Here is a 16,375-nt window from a genome sequence, read left to right as displayed (position 1 = left end):
AGTGAATGGATCCCCGCTGAGGTTTTCTTTGTTAACACAGAATGAGATTTACTTGGAACACGCAATTGGCAGTGGTGCTCCCGTCGCTTGGAGTACACTTGGAGAGATCCCTATCCTAGGAAAGAGCAAACACAAAGACCGGCGATACAGCTCCGGCACTAGCTTAGACAGCTAGGAGAGGTTGGATAAACCTGAACCAGATAATGAATTATCTGGGGGGCCGAATAATCAAGGGGGAAGGGAAATACCAGAGTAGGCACCAATAGAATTAAAGTCACAGGGCTATGGACTTCAGTCAACTATCTAGTAACCTGAGTTTTCTTTAAGGGGGGGATTTTGTGGGCGATAAAGAGAGGAGGGTGATGCTTAAGTGTTCAGAAATATTGATGGGAAATAATGGTGTTAAAACCCCCCTCTGCTTTCCGTAATTATTTCAATAAAATCATGTAATGACAGGCCCAACAAGTTTTATGGCGGTTGTGGAACTTTGTTCAATTTTACTTTATCCAGAAAAATAATGTTTCATATTAAATACTTTATTTTTTATTTGCGATAAAATAATCGCACAACAATACATTTAAATGCGTATACCAGCCTTGAGAATAACTTTAGACCAAATGTTATGTGCATGACTCAACTCAATTTTTTCTTGACGAACGAACCTGCATCTGAAGTTTATTAGTAATATACAAATTCAACATGTATACTGTTATTTCAGAATAAGACAATTACAAGATTGAGAAACATTGGGCATTTAAAGAAATTGATAGCAGTGATTCCAGCAACTTACTCGAACGGATATTGTCTCATATATTATACTGAGCACTGTTCATTACATAAGACGAAACTATGTACGTACGTTTCACAAACACAAAACATTTTTCTGGTAAAAAAATACACATTATTATCGGTGTATTTTACCACCAACCTCAATAATTTATCTTAAAAAATACTTGAAAGAGTTATCGCTTCACGAGGGAAAAGCTTTTTAAGTTAACATGAGTGGACATGTTTTCAAGCGTTCATCAGAGTGAAATTAATTATCTGTAAAGAGAAACAACCCATAGTATGTTTTGTTTTTAAAATTTATTGACGTGGTAGATATATTTGCATACTAAGAAAAATCTAGTACACACATTCTGGTATTCCCCAAATGAATTCTGACGCAGCACATAGCAACACTGTTAGAATTTACTGCAAATTTACGGGAGAACTATTCAACGTAGAACACGCGTCAAATAAGCTGAGAGTTTTACGTACTTTGAAATAACTGGATCTTCACAGAAACAATGCCGTATTCTTACTTACGAGCCATGTGCTCCGGTGTTCGAAGAACAAAAATGCACGGTTAAGAAAGAAGAGAGTTTCTGCTGTGGACTTGGCCAGCGTTTTGAGATATTTTGTTGATATAATGACGATTCGCGTAGGTATAAGTTCAAAATAAACAAATTCTATTATCATAGTTAATGACGATGGCAGTAAATTTGTACAACTAGCACTTTTTATATATTAAAAATTAACTATTTTAACTGTCTCCTAAGAGTCGTTCTAATGGCATCCGGACTAACCCTTCTCCTAAACTCATGCAGGTTTTACGTAGACTTGTCTCGTGGAAGCAAAGCCTATATGAAGTCAGATCCGTGGCTTCGCGAAGAGCGATGGCCGGTGTAAACGGCTCCATTGACGAGGAGGGGTGGTATGGTAAACGAGAGGGTTATTTAAGTGACACGTCTTGTATCCGAATGCACTTTAATTTCACTCTCTCGCTAGATTAGTACAAACTGATCTCTGCAATGTAATATTTCTGTAAATGCTTAAGTAAACATTAGGTTTAGCCAACATTTATGAAAAGTAACTGAAAGTATCACATACCAAACAATGCAAATAAATGTAAGTAAAAAATAAATAATGTATTTGCCACTCAGTTTCATAAAAGTACAGTATATGAATCTACGAATAAACCACAGAGACAAATAGGAAAATATTAACAATTTGCCAAACATTTTTACAGAGCTGCCTAAAACTTTAATTTGTTTTTTTACTAACAATACTAAAAAATGCTACTTTTGCCAAATATTAAGTTATGAGTTCATCAAAAATGTTTAGAGACGCTTATGCAAGGTAGAAACGTGGTGTCAAGGCAGTTAAAGGTTTTTATTTTACCATAGACTCTATATCGAAATTTTTTTAACATTGAGGTACTTTTAAACTCTTATTTATACTCTAAGCTTTATTCATGCCATTAAAATTATATGTGAAGATATAATATTACTTTTAATGTATTCGCACTGCAGTGACAAACTCATCACATACCGCGGTTTAAAACTCGCCGAATGGTTTATGAAAATAGAGGAACTGATTATTCCAGACAAAACACGTTTTCAGATCGGAGCGGAGGGCAGTAGTTGATCACGGCGTGGCGCCATCTTGTTTCCGCAGAGATGGACGCCCGCGCCGCCGCCATGTTGGTCGCCCTGCTGCTGTGCGCGGCGCTGCCCGCGGCGCGCGCCAGCAACGTGGCGCTGTGCGTGCGCAACTGCGCGCAGTGCAAGCGCATGTTCGGCGAGTACTTCGAGGGCGAGCTGTGCGCCGACACGTGCATCAAGTACAAGGGCAAGGTGATCCCCGACTGCGAGGACATCGGCTCCATTGCGCCCTTCCTGAACCGCGTCGAGTAGCCGGCCGCTCCTGCTGCTCGCGCGACCGTCTGCGTGCCTTGCGACTGCTACACTTGGAGCTCGCTGCCGTCGCTCCAGCACTCAGCCGCGTGCAAACATAGCACTTACCTTACTGCGCGCTTCTGTTCCTAACTGGCTTACAATTATTCAGTTCTGTCACTATACCGTCAGTTAAAACGCTCTTTAAAAACGTAATTTCTTAGAGTAAAGAAAATGATTTCGGAAAACTGCACCGTGTAAGATTAATTTTTTTGTAGTAGGTGTCAAATAAATTTTATTTATAAATGCTTGAAAGTAATAAAATAAAATATTGTAGCCCATATTATTATGCAAAAAATTGACTGATGATGTTTGATAACAACGAATACTTACATTATGTTCCTACGATAGTACGTCTGTGATATTTTTTTGCAGACCTGGTCTGCGTGTTGTACGTGTATATAAGTCAATAAAGATAAATAATGCAAATTTAAGAGAATGTGTATTTTTTTTCATTTCAGTCCATGTAGTTTTTTAAAATACAATGGAAGTGTTTCGTATTTCTTAACATTTTATTAAAAATTCATATTTCAGTACTTTGACGGTCAAAATCTTGTCATTCAAGACAGTTGCAAAAAAAAAATCAATGAATGCAGCATATTTTTACAAGTGCTTTTAAAGTATTTGAAAAGATAAAAACCTACTCCATTTTTTTTTTGTTGAGAACTGCCACCAATTTATACCAAAATAATAATACACATGGTTCCAATTTGAAGAAAATGAGAAAACCCGTCAGTTGTCTTTTTTGCTTTTATTCTTCTTAAGTTCTCACTAACACTAGCATCATTCTTTAAATATGATACAAAGGAAGGAAATATAAGGATTCGGTTTTTAACCTGACATCCTTAATTTTTGAACGAACTGTAGCAAGATGGTCTTGAATTTTGAAATGTGCGTTTACAAATGAAGTCCTGATCTTATAGTGTTATGTCTTTTAACCATAACTGATCATACGTAACCATCTCCCGTGCTACAAAACCAATTAAATTAAATAGAAGGGTTAACGAGAAATGTCTTATTATTTAAATGGATCATACTAAACACCAACAAAAGTAGCTTATGTTCTTGTAAACGTTAATGCTTACAATCATGAATTATTACAAAATAATCATTGGTACAAGAGTGACAAGAGATCGGCAGCGGTATATTGTAAGGTTCATCTTAGAATTGGCCTGGAGAAATCAGGAATGCCGGGTCAGAATTACAAATCAGGTTTTCTCAAAGACGAGTTCACTGCTTTACAAGTGCGCCAACTCGTTCCATACCAAGTAAAAAAAGGGTTAACAATATAAAAATAATTGAAAAATCAGTATTATTTTTTTTCTTTCTTCAACTTAGCTTCAGGTGCTGGCTAACCATTCATTCGCCAGCATTTTGATGACAGGAGAAATTAATTATTGATAAAAATTATGTTATATAAACTGTAATAAATATATTTTAACACTATATGACAATTATGCGCCAGAAATTCAAAAATTTCATCTTCAAGTAAGTAAAATTATAGATACATATTCTTTTAAATTCTTAATATTGTAAGATAAAAATATATACTAAAAATACAAATCTTACCGCTTCCCTTCTCTGTAGCTCTAGAGTATATCATAAGATAAATGTATACAGAACTACACCATGTTGTTATACTGTGATACTTTTTGTAGTTTCCGCATGTCTGAATCAGGCTTAACTGTGTGTAAGTATGGCTGAATCAGTTTTAACTGTGCGAAGTTGATTGAAGTAATGTGTACATTTGGAAAGATACATTCATGAGATACTAAAAGTTTATCGAGCCCATGAAATTATATTAATGTTTTATTTGTGACTGTTACATGATGAGCTGCCATTGTACATATTTCAAAGAAGGTTATCAACACACTGAAACTAAGTTAACTAATGTCTCCGAGTATACCATTCAGGGTCCAGGCATGGTGGGAAACTGGACGGTGGTGGTCATAGTCGAGGTGGTAGAAGGAGTAGTGGTAGAAGTAGTAGATGCTGTGCCCAAAGAGGAAGTAAATGCGGGAGCGGTGGTGCCCTGAGGCTGGGTGGCACCTGGGAGGGTCGAGGTGCTAGGAGGAGTAGTGGCGGTAGTAGTGGATGCTGTGCCCAAAGAGGAAGTAAATGCTGGAGCGGTGGTGCCCTGAGGCTGGGTGGCACCAGGGAGAGTCGAGGTGCTAGGAGGAGTAGTGGCGGAAGTAGTGGATGCTGTGCCCAAAGAGGAAGTAAATGCTGGAGCGGTGGTGCCCTGAGGCTGGGTGGCACCTGGGAGGGTCGAGGTGCTAGGAGGAGTAGTAGCGGAAGTAGTGGATGCTGTGCCCAAAGAGGAAGTAAATGCTGGAGCGGTGGTTCCCTGAGGCTGGGTGGCACCTGGGAGGGTCGAGGTGCTAGTAGGAGTAGTGGTGGAAGTAGTGGATGCTGTGCCCAAAGAGGAAATAAATGCTTGAGCGGTGGTGCCCTGAGGATGGGTGGCACCTGGGAGGGTCGAGGTGCTAGGAGGAGTAGTGGTGGAAGTAGTGGATGCTGTGCCCAAAGAGGAAGTAAATGCTGGAGCGGTGGTGCCCTGAGGCTGGGTGGCACCTGGGAGGGTCGAGGTGCTAGGAGGAGTAGTAGCGGAAGTAGTGGATGCTGTGCCCAAAGAGGAAGTAAATGCTGGAGCGGTGGTGCCCTGAGGCTGGGTGGCACCAGGGAGAGTCGAGGTGCTAGGAGGAGTAGTGGCGGAAGTAGTGGATGCTGTGCCCAAAGAGGAAGTAAATGCTGGAGCGGTGGTGCCCTGAGGCTGGGTGGCACCTGGGAGGGTCGAGGTGCTAGGAGGAGTAGTGGTGGAAGTAGTGGATGCTGTGCCCAAAGAGGAAGTAAATGCTGGAGCGGTGGTGCCCTGAGGCTGGGTGGCACCTGGGAGGGTCGAGGTGCTAGGAGGAGTAGTGGTGGAAGTAGTCAATGCTGTGCCCAAAGAGGAAGTAAATGCTGGAGCGGTGGTGCCCTGAGGCTGGGTGGCACCTGGGAGGGTCGAGGTGCTAGGAGGAGTAGTGGCGGAAGTAGTGGATGCTGTGCCCAAAGAGGAAGTAAATGCTGGAGCGGTGGTGCCCTGAGGCTGGGTGGCACCTGGGAGCGTCGAGGTGCTAGGAGAAGTAGTGGCGGAAGTAGTCGATGCTGTGCCCAAAGAGGAAATAAATGCTGGAGCGGTGGTGCCCTGAGGCTGGGTGGCACCTGGGAGCGTCGAGGTGCTAGGAGGAGTAGTGGTGGAAGTAGTCGATGCTGTGCCCAAAGAGAAAATAAACGCTGGAGCGGTGGTTCCCTGAGGCTGGGTGGCACCTGGGAGCGTCGAGGTGCTAGGAGGAGTAGTGGTGGAAGTAGTCGATGCTGTGCCCAAAGAGGAAATAAACGCTGGAGCGGTGGTTCCCTGAGGCTGGGTGGCACCTGGGAGCTTCGAGGTGCTAGGAGGAGTAGTGGTGGAAGTAGTGGATGCTGTGCCCAAAGAGGAAATAAATGCTGGAGCGGTGGTGCCCTGAGGCTGGGTGGCACCTGGGAGCGTCGAGGTGCTAGGAGGAGTAGTGGTGGAAGTAGTCGATGCTGTGCCCAAAGAGAAAGTAAATGCTGTAGCGGTGGTTCCCTGAGGCTGGGTGGCACCTGGGAGGGTCGAGGTGCTAGGAGGAGTAGTGGTGGAAGTAGTCTTTGCTGTGTCCAAAGAGGAAATAAATGCTGGAGCGGTGGTTCCCTGAGGCTGGGTGGCACCTGGGAGGGTTGAGGTGCTACGAGGAGTAGTGGTGGAAGTGATCGGTGCTGCGCCCAATGAGGAAGTAAATGCTGGTGCGGTGGTGTCCCAAAGTTGGGTGGAACCTGGGCGAGTTGTGGTGGTCTTCACACATACAGTTGACTGCGAAGGCGAGGAATTAGATGACGCGTTGGACGAGGCGTCCTCGCTTGGCCGGTGAGGATGTCTTGGTGTGTGGTTCGCGCCACTGTGGACAAAATAAAGCGATGTTTCATAGACCTTTTTCTAACTGGTTCGGTTATAGGAGTGGCACAGAACGATTCAAGCCTAAATGTTCTTATAGGCCTAAAACAATTTAAAAAACTTGATTTTATTTTTAGCTTATATATACTGTTTTAATAAAATTACAATTTTTTAACTGCATGTCTACAATGTAATCACACTCTAATAACCCGCTGTTCACTCTCCCCACGGAAGCTCTGTTCGACAGTGGCTCTCTCTACTGCTCATCTCTTACCACGCACCTCGGTCGCAACACACTGCTTCGCACTACTCACTCGTTGCGCCGCGACACGGTCCCGATGCACTAACCATCGCGCTGGAAGCCCACTCGACGGCCGGTTATCTCTCGCAAGGGATCACTCGCCCTCTTCACTTCACTGCTCCCACAGGTCGCTCCGAGGATTCGCCGGTGTCACCACCAGTCTCGGTCACTATCACACTACTCGCCGCAGGCTGGAATCCGTCTTAAAATACCTGCCTAGTCCCGACATTGAAAGATACCTTCGAAGTGTCATGTCATCACAATCCCCGAACTATCACTCGAAGCTACGAGAACAAGGGCGTCCTATTTACGCCACGTTATGCATACGGGGCTCTGGGAACTTGCCGAACACTCGAGAGACACGGAGAGAGGCGCAGCTCTTAATCGGATTACCGCAGAGGGCTGGGCGGCAACTATGTTCGTGAGGTGGATCCCTCGCTGGCCGGCTCGTTGCCTCGTATTTAGTATCAACCTCACAATATCCCCCGTATAGTAATACAATTAATTTAATTATACATGAAAATGAGTTTATTGGTTTTTATAAATGACATTGATATAAAATAATGAAATGGTCAAAAGTGTTATGCATTCAAAGTAGCATATTTTGGTTCCTCCTAAAAATGGAATCAAAGTAAGGACCAAGGAACAAGTCTTCTTCATCTTAGATGATGTCACATCTGTCAATTTTACATAAAGTTATGTCCCCATGTAACGTTTTTAATAACGATCTACCTGCGTAGTTAAAACTTTGCAGACAAAAATGTACTAGTTCCGAGCATCCATACACACACACTTTATTCAGCAATTAATACGAGAAAGTCATGGATGAATTGTTATTTTAGTAATGCTTGAAATCTGTTTCATTAAAACTAAATGGTCGAGAAATGTCAGAAAACGACATTTAAGGGGGTGCAGACATTGGATGCTGAAGAGAAACCAATTTTGCATGTGAGGTTATTTCTTGAATTGCAGGGCGAGTCTGAATATTTGAGCGAATACTTATGTATGCACGTCGATACTAATATTCATTTACTAAAATTAGTGACTCCACACATCGAATGGAAATCCCGTTATGAGAGAGTAAATTTCTGCCTATAAGAGGCCGATTGCAACGTTAAGGTTTCTTCCAAAATGGCAGGAGCTACAAGGACTTGGAATTTACGGCAAATATGTCTAAACAATCTCCGAGTACAATAAAACTTGTGACTTGTGCAGCTGACTACAAGGTTCTGCACAAGGATTACTTAAAGGTGTTTGCCACGCGATATAGGTACCTCCTTGTATTTCTTTGCCAATACTTCGTACGCCTGTCCTTTCTTATCACTATCACTGTACTATATACTTTTAACTTTCAAACAAAGATATCTTTACAAAGTTCAGTAAACTAACCAAGAACCCTTAGAACACTGACGTAGATCAGATATCTTCACTAAATTTAAATATTTAATAATTGTGTTTATCTGCGTCACCTTTGAACAAAAACTTTAGTTAAAACGAAATAGATAATGGAGCAATTGTTCACTCGCACCAACTTAATCTGTGCAACGTTTCGACTTGTACGTGCAGTAATCTTAGGTTTCAGCAGTTCTTATCAGTCTTTCGTCTCCGTGTCCCACCTTTTCACAGGACTGCGAAACTGCGCAGTTTTTCTGCCACTACATTTATATAGTTCACATGTGGACACCGGTTGCAGGCTGTGGATCGAGCGATCCGCGGCCGCCCTCTTGGATGACTTTAACATCGGCAATCATCGTAGACTACCTTGACCTCTCGCAGCCAACACGTTCAAGCACCCCACTCCTGATCGTTGCACTTTCCGTTACGGTCATTACCGCCATCTTGGATTATAAGCTTACCCTACCCTTTCATTCCTCTTATGCTGTAGTCATATAGGGTGGAGGTAAGTGTAGTATCGAAAGGACTGTTGAGGAGAGGGAAGTGACATCACAGCTGTCTGCCATCTTAAGATGTCACCAGTGGGCTTCGAAAAGCTAGTCTCCCCCACCTTCCATTTCTGTCGGAGCGGTCGACACACGCCCGTCCTGCTGGCCGGGCGTAACTAAACTGGAAATGAAAGTGACATGTAAGTGTGTAAACAACGCTGGCTATCTTGCTTGCCAGTGAGCTGTTTGTTTCTAGAGTGCATTAGTGTCGTTATACCTCATGAATATAAGGTTGATGTTTCATTACCTACCAGTATTGTTATGCTCCTTATGGACATATAAATATTTTATACAAAATGCATTGGAAGCAAAGTTATTCGAACAATGACAGTTCAGACCTCTGGTATGGAAAGCTTACGTCTTTGACACCACGGCCACTGAGACATAAACCAGAAAATGAATGAAATAATCTATACTAATAATAAACTGTTCGAGGTAAAACTTTTGTACATTGTATGAAATTTAAACAAAAAAATCTATTTGTACTATCTACTAACATTATTTGAAACTAAAAAAAAAGTTAAATTTTTTGTCTGTTTGTTTAGTTGTTTGCTTATTTGCCTGTCTGTTCCGACATCAACATAAACTACTGGACGAATTTTTATGAAACCTTTTTTATTAGTAAGGTTTTTCGCTATATTAAAAACCAGGCAATATACTATTTAAGGATTCTATCTCTAAGGGGGTGAAAAAGGATTAAATATGGTTTTATGATAATTATTTATGTACATGAAGTTAATAGACCATTTAAAAGATAATGGGTACCAATAATCAACTAAACAAAAAAAATTTAACATATTTACCATTTTGCAAAGTTTAGTGAAAGAGGGGTAAATATGGTTTTAATATAACTATTTATATCTCCAAAGCTAACAAAGCTTTAGGAAAAAAATACTGTTTACTAAAAATAAACATACCAAAGCAACCAACCACAATTTTACCATTTTGGTACCTATACTCAAACCCTAAGAGGGAAAAATGGTGTAAAAATAGTTAAAAGATAAATAATTATGCATCGGTAGCTGGTAAAGTATAAGAAAATATATTGAGTACCAATAAAATACATACAAAAACAACCAACCGTAATTTTCAGGGGTAGGCCTAAATATGGTTTTAAGATAAATAAAAATATATCAGAATCTAATCAATAATAAGATAAGCTATTGGACACAAATAATAATCATAGGAAAGCTAGGTACCAACCACAAATTTCCTCAAAATTTCCCATTTTCATATGAACATAATCCCCTTGTGAGGGAAAATTTTACTTTTAACTTCGCAAATTTTTGGTGTTTAAATCTCTTCAAACCTGGTAAATATTCCCCATACCAGCCACACACATAGCCTTTATTTCTCTAGAGTCAGAAAACGTTTCTTACCAGAATATTTGTTCGTGAGACAAGGATATTACTTTTGTTGCAATTAGTTTCTTCTTCCTCTCACTACACTGGGGCTGTTTCTTTGTAAACCATGCTATTACTATGTCACAAGAATTATTATACACGATCCAACAAAGCAATCGGAATCATTCTGTGTGTAAGAGTGAAGTCAGGACTAAAGTTTTCACAGATCAGACTGTCTTGGTTCCTTAGTAAACGAAAATAATATGGCGTATCATCACTTTAGGACTCATTGTTCGAAAATAATTCGTCTATCTTATTTACTTAATATAAAAAGTACTAGTAAAAAGTTTAATACAAAATAATGAAATAGATGGTTGTTTGTAATCACATATTTTAAAAGTCATTCCGAATATATAAGTGGGGAACAGGCGGCGCGAATCCAGTTCATCTGTCGCTATGGAAGAGTGCGGATCAGTTGTCTTCGCTAAGTACCCTGGGATGTGGTTTGTGTTTGTGCGTTTTTAAAGTCGAGCTCGATGGAAGATGTACCACTTTCAGCTGATACATAGATGACGGCATCACCGACGACCGCAGAGATCCCGAGGGAAGGTGTACTATCTTTATTAGAGATATAGTTTGCAGCGGTGCCGATGATCGCGTAGATCGCAGTGGTAGCTACAAAAGCATCACTTAGACTAATGAGGATATATGATCTAATACTTATAAGCATTATTAAACCTAACCTCTTTTTCTGGGATTACAAGGTTAATTTATTGTGTTTAAGTTTTTACTTCAATTTCTGTAACTGCAGATTCTATGCTATCTTTTTTAAGTTTTTAGCATGGGTGCATGCAGGTTATCGGTAAGGTACGTCTGGAAACCTCACCAGTCAACTATTTTATAGTCCTTAACTTCACTCGGCGGATTAGTGACAGTGTCCGTGTCATCGAATACTAAGTGGGCTGGAAAATGACCAATGGAAATATATTGAATGACTCTGAATTTAAAGCCCTTTTGAAATAGTTTTATTAAACACAATATATAATATATCGCGGTTGGTCACTAGACGCCACTGTCATGGTGCGATGAAAGGCGCTAACACCGGGGGTGGGGTCGGGGAGGTCTCTACCTGGCAGGCAGCGCGGCGCACCAAAGACACAACTCGCGTCCCTCGCCGCAGAGCCAAAGGCACGCGTCCTGCAGCAGCGGTCGCCATGACAGTCTCCCGTGGCCGGTCCGCTCCGCCTGCAACATGCCGCGGCAGGGGGGCCAACTGTTTACACATAGACTATCCAGACCACGAGAACTGTTAACAACGACTCAAATCAAGTTGGGGAAAAAAAAAATAAAACACCATGAAATACTTAAAATAATATAATTATTTTAAATTTTTTCTTTGTCTCCTCTACAGAGAGTTAATTGGAGACGCTAACACACAGGATAACTGGGAAAGAAATCGGCCTCTCCCAAAAGTAAGGAACTGTCCCAGCATACTTAAAATAATATAATTATTTAAAAGTTTTTTTTTGTCTCCTCTACAGAGAGTTAATTGGAGACGCTAACACATAGTATAACTGGGAAAGAAATCGGCCTCTGCCAACAGTAAGGAACTGTCCTAGCATGAACCTGGGTTGTACTATGGTTAAACCGACATAGGACGGCCGGACCAGGTGTATGAACCCGGGTCCACTAAACGAGTCCAGTGTCTTATCGCGGCGGCTGCTATGGCTGCCATGACATCATAATGGTGGGGATAATACCTACATGTCATGGTGTTAGTCATGGGAGTTCAGTCGCTTGTTTAATGTTGTAGGGGGTGGAAATTGTGACAAAATTTTAACGAGTGCTTTTATCGGGCATCGAACCGGGGACCTCTTATTGTATGACATACGAAATAATTCATATTTAAATTTTTCTATTTTAACACGGTATATTTTTTTAGTTTTTAGCTTAGCAACCGTTATCGAGGTATCAAATTTTCTTTCGAGGTATCGTACTTCAGTCGTAATGGGTGAAAGACTCCATCAGAATTATTAAAAAAAATTTTTCGGGTAGTATTATATCGCTTTACAGAAAATTGCATCTGTCTGAGGATAATTAGCCCCTTTGAGTTTTTTGAGGGGGGAAAAAGGTAATTTTTAGCCCAAAATGGGAATTTTTCTCTTGAAATAGAATATTCTTGTTTAATTTTTGAGGGTTTTTTCAGTCTATTTCAAAGAAAACTGGTAAATCTTGAAGCCAAAATCCAAGATGGCAACCGGTCATTAACCCGCGCCCTGCGCCCCACCCTCCACTCCTGTCCCAGACTCGGCTATTATATACTACAAATGGGTTTTCTTCTTTCGGTGGTCTTTCAGCAGCGATAGTGTTTTTAAGAGCTGTTCTCATCAAAAGGAAGACCTTTGTGAAAGGCCGCTTCTCACGAAAGCAGTCTCGCAATGTTCGAGGCACGTGTGGGTACCGCGTGTCGCCGGATTATAAGGATGGGTTTGCGAATGCGCGTGAGGGGCAGGGCCTCCCGAGAGAACACGTGACGGACGTGTTGTGACGGCGGCCTCGCATCTGCCGTGTCGGGCGGGCGACACGCGCGCCCAATCGCGGAGCGCAGCGCGGGACACGCCCGTGCGGCGAGCTGCGTCAGCGGTCTTCTCGAGCGAAACTTCTTCACAGGGGCGGACCCAGGACTGACGTCTGGGTGAGCCATCGGTAGTCCGGACCAACATCTATTACTTCGCAAGTCGTTTGCCCCAGTGCCCGCCCCCCCCCCCCCCCCCCCCCCCTCTGAATACGCCACTGCTACATTGAGCGACGGCGTCATTTCAAGGCAACGGAAGTGAGTGTAACAGGTATTGCTTGGTGGCTCAATGGTTTGAAACAAATTCGTCGGAAATGTGGCGAGGGGAAGTGAACTACGGATACAGTAGATGGTGTGCCTGCGTCGAATGCAAACTCCGAAGGTTTTTCAATGTCATGTTTGTGACAGTTGTGAACGTTCATTGGGTGCTTTATTGATAAATTTTGTCCTTCAGGTGAATTATTGCATATGTTCAAAGACATCCTCTTCACAGCCGGCAACGCAGCGTTTTTTGTCGCTATTTTCGTTACAGTTTTTAACCTCCATTTTTATTATTTTTTTAGTTTATCGTTAAATTTATTAATTGAATATTTTAAAGTAACACCTCTTTACAGTTAGTTACACATATTAAATTAGCGTTAAATTTAATATTTGCCATTTACATGGCAGCCGCAAATGTCGAGGGGGGGAGGGGAGATGATTTTCTTTTAGATATCCCTCGCCCACAGTCTAATTTAGTTAATGTTGCCCACGTTAAAATTATTTAACTGCGCAATTCAGGAAGAATTAGTATTCAAAAATAAAATTTTCGAATTATTTTTTTGCGGAAGAGCGAATAAGTACTCTAAAAAAATTAACAATTCGTCTAAATTTCTGGTCCAAATTACAGTGATTTTTTTCAAGTAAATTTATTCACACATCTTATGATACGTCGAAGAGATGACGAAAGAGTCAATTTTTTTATACATTATGAAAATATAACCATTGTTAAAAAATTCCTACATTTTTAGTCCCTGAGACTTAAAGCCGCTCAGTTAAAAAGCATCCCTACACTGAGTGACTGAGAGCTGGAGAGGTCAGGACACCCTTCTCTCCACTGACCGCTGATAAACAGCCGAGTCAGGCACTTGAATAATCCGCGTTTGTGCATTTTTATCTTCTTTTTTGTATTTATAAAAGTAAAAGATTGGTAGGCTAGGGTCTGTTCTTTAAATAAAATATTCTTGAAAAATTCATTCTTTACTTTTTGGAAGGGTAGAATTTTACGCACATCAGGGTCAAAAATAAAGTAGTATGGTTTCATTAAGTTAGGCCAATTACATAAAATTAGTTACATAAAGTTTAAGTAAAAATCATGTAAACAAGGAATGGCATGTCATTAGATGAAATTCCCCCACAAAATAAAGACACTATCCGATGTGGAATTACGTTTATTAAATAGGATAATTCCATATGTAAAATTGGTTGAACTCAGTGATCGCTTTGGATACATGATTTCATGGTAAAGCTGGCTGTACATTTTGGCCAGGATGTTGAAGAAATAGCTGAGCAACTTCCACTACAAATGAGTATTGCTGCTCTGGTGATTGTTTGTGAACAATTGGAGTCAGTCCAATGATTACGCCGTTGTTCTGTAAATATTCAAAAGCTGAGAGCTGAATTATATTAGCTTATTGTTAATAGTCCTTGTACAGAAATGTTACAATAAACTTTGCTAATGATAACCACAATGATATCGAAATTTGCCATGTTCTACAAAGCGACATAATACTACAGGATAATACAAAATACACTATCAATTGTTTCCAAAATATGGGTACTAATCGATGAATACTGAGAGGCTCATTCCATCAAAGTCATAGTACTTTTGTGATTTTTCTTGAGGTAAGCAGTGTACTGCAACGCCGCTGTAGCTTTAGCAGTTACACAAATAAACAAACGGATACAAGGTCTTTAGATATAATAGATTCAATTTTAATTTTAGGTGATCGTTTGAATTCATAAAGTATAAAATCTAGAAGGGCTTCGGATTTGGCCGAGGCTAATGTAGAATACTTACGTGTTCAAGAGTAACAAGTTAATACTGAAGTATTAAATCATTCATGTTTAATACAAGTTCTCAATGCTTATTCTTCAATTTGCGGCCAAGATGCTGGATTTCCATATCTAAATAATGGCGTATTGAAGTTCTCTACAGATTCTGGTGCTGATCAGGGAGCTATTGTTACATGTAATGGCATATCAGTGACAATCTGGAAAACTGATAATTTATATTACTTGTTCGACTCTCACTCTGCACCGCTAACTCTCTTAACTATCTTTATATCTCTATTCCCCCTTTATCTCTCTATCACTCTGTCTATATCTCTATCGCACTCTACCTCACTTCTATATTTAATTAAATTCTGTCATGCGTGCGCACTCATTAACCGAAAACACACGATTTGCCGCTAAACTATACGAAGTACATACTTGTTCAAACGATTCGCGTGGCACCTATTGTAAAATTGTTATACAAATTCGGAACCCTTCACAGGCGTGCGTACAACGACTTACCAAAGTTTCATTGCAATTGGATAAATGATATAGGAAGGCATACGGAACAAACAAAGAAACAAACATTCATGTATATACATGTTTTGTGCCTTCACCAGGTTTGAGGCGAAGTCCCCATGACGTACTACTAGCTCGCTGTAGGAAAGGTTTCGATGGAGATTAAAAACTGACGAAAACTATCTTCTACTGCACAGCTTAGGTTCCCCCTTCCGTCTTTGCGACAGAGAGGGGAGTGACGGAAATTCTCTGTCGCAAAGACGGAAGGGGGGAACCTAAGCTGTGCAGTAGAAGCTAGTTTTCGTCAGTTTTTAATCTCCATCAAAACCTTTCCTACAGCGAGCCAGTAGTAAGTGCGTTTGTTTAATAATATCTAATTTTATCAAAATGGTTATTTAACACTTTTTATAATTTTTTTTTGGAATTATGCACATTAATAATTGCGAATTATCAGAATGTCAGACTTCACGTCATAATAAAAAATGGCGGCCATGACATTACCCTAATGGTCAATGTCATATCAGCAGTTTAGGGCGGCTTCTCGATAAAAATTTAAACTGCTATTAGAAATTTTCAAGTCACACACACACATTCATGTATGTATATATATATATATATATGAATTTGTGTGTGTGTATGTGTGTGTGTGTGTGTGTGTGTGTGAACAGCCCCTCGGAGCGATGTACCTGGCTGCAGGTCGCCGCGGCCAACAGCGCGCACGTGAGGACCCAGGCCGGCGCCATCTTGGTCAGCGTGTCTCGTGCGCGCGGCGGCCCCGCGCGCTCTTATACGCCCTACCGCGCGCTCTTTTATACGCCCTCCCGCGGCCGAGGGAGGAACTTTCTCCCGGCTCCGACGACTACCACCTCGCATCACAATGTCAACACTCGCCGACTTGCCGTGACGACGCGCTCAAACCCGGGACTCGCACTAGGGCCTGGTCCGGCCGCCCTGATTCCTGGCTTCCGTGGTCTCCAGGTGGTTCCTTGCA

The 16,375-nt window shown here is 41.3% G+C and overlaps 2 protein-coding genes across 3 annotated transcripts; one reads left to right on the top strand and one right to left on the bottom strand.

Moving 5' to 3' along the window:
• Positions 1-2,441: 2,441 nt before the first annotated feature.
• Positions 2,442-2,678, top strand: LOC134529138 (eclosion hormone). The gene has a single exon (XM_063362913.1). The coding sequence runs from the start codon at positions 2,442-2,444 to the stop codon at positions 2,676-2,678; it is 237 nt and encodes a 78-aa protein (XP_063218983.1).
• A 1,830-nt stretch (positions 2,679-4,508) lies between these two features.
• LOC134529128 (mucin-2-like) lies at positions 4,509-16,162 on the bottom strand. 2 transcript variants are annotated; one of them, XM_063362902.1, is made up of 4 exons: positions 16,071-16,140; positions 11,386-11,501; positions 6,237-6,673; positions 4,509-6,131 (listed from the first exon to the last, which is right to left on the bottom strand). In XM_063362902.1, exons 1-4 carry the CDS (start codon positions 16,125-16,127, stop codon positions 4,627-4,629), a joined length of 2,115 nt encoding a protein of 704 aa, XP_063218972.1. In that variant the 5' UTR covers positions 16,128-16,140; the 3' UTR covers positions 4,509-4,626. The 2 variants fall into 2 exon arrangements, with proteins under 2 accessions (XP_063218972.1, XP_063218964.1); XM_063362894.1 differs by having other exon boundaries at positions 4,509-6,673; positions 16,071-16,162.
• Positions 16,163-16,375: the final 213 nt, after the last annotated feature.

Source organism: Bacillus rossius, chromosome 1, assembly GCF_032445375.1.
Source record: "Bacillus rossius redtenbacheri isolate Brsri chromosome 1, Brsri_v3, whole genome shotgun sequence".
In the NCBI taxonomy this organism is placed as follows: domain Eukaryota; kingdom Metazoa; phylum Arthropoda; class Insecta; order Phasmatodea; family Bacillidae; genus Bacillus; species Bacillus rossius.
The sequence above is the reverse complement of the archived record's forward strand: the minus strand, read 5'-3'. Positions and strand labels throughout refer to the sequence as shown.

Bases quoted from the DNA above. Each gene is read 5' to 3' on its own strand.
- LOC134529138 (XM_063362913.1), top strand. From the start codon at position 2,442: ATGGACGCCCGCGCCGCCGCCATGTTGGTCGCCCTGCTGCTGTGCGCG.
- LOC134529128 (XM_063362894.1), bottom strand. From the start codon at position 16,127: ATGGCGCCGGCCTGGGTCCTCACGTGCGCGCTGTTGGCCGCGGCGACC. The intron at 11,502-16,070 runs GTACATCGCTCC...GGCATGTTGCAG, and splicing joins CCGCGGCGACCTGCAGCCAG to GCGGAGCGGACCGGCCACGG. The intron at 6,674-11,385 runs GTAGAGACCTCC...TTTTGTCCACAG, and splicing joins TGCGCCGCGCTGCCTGCCAG to TGGCGCGAACCACACACCAA.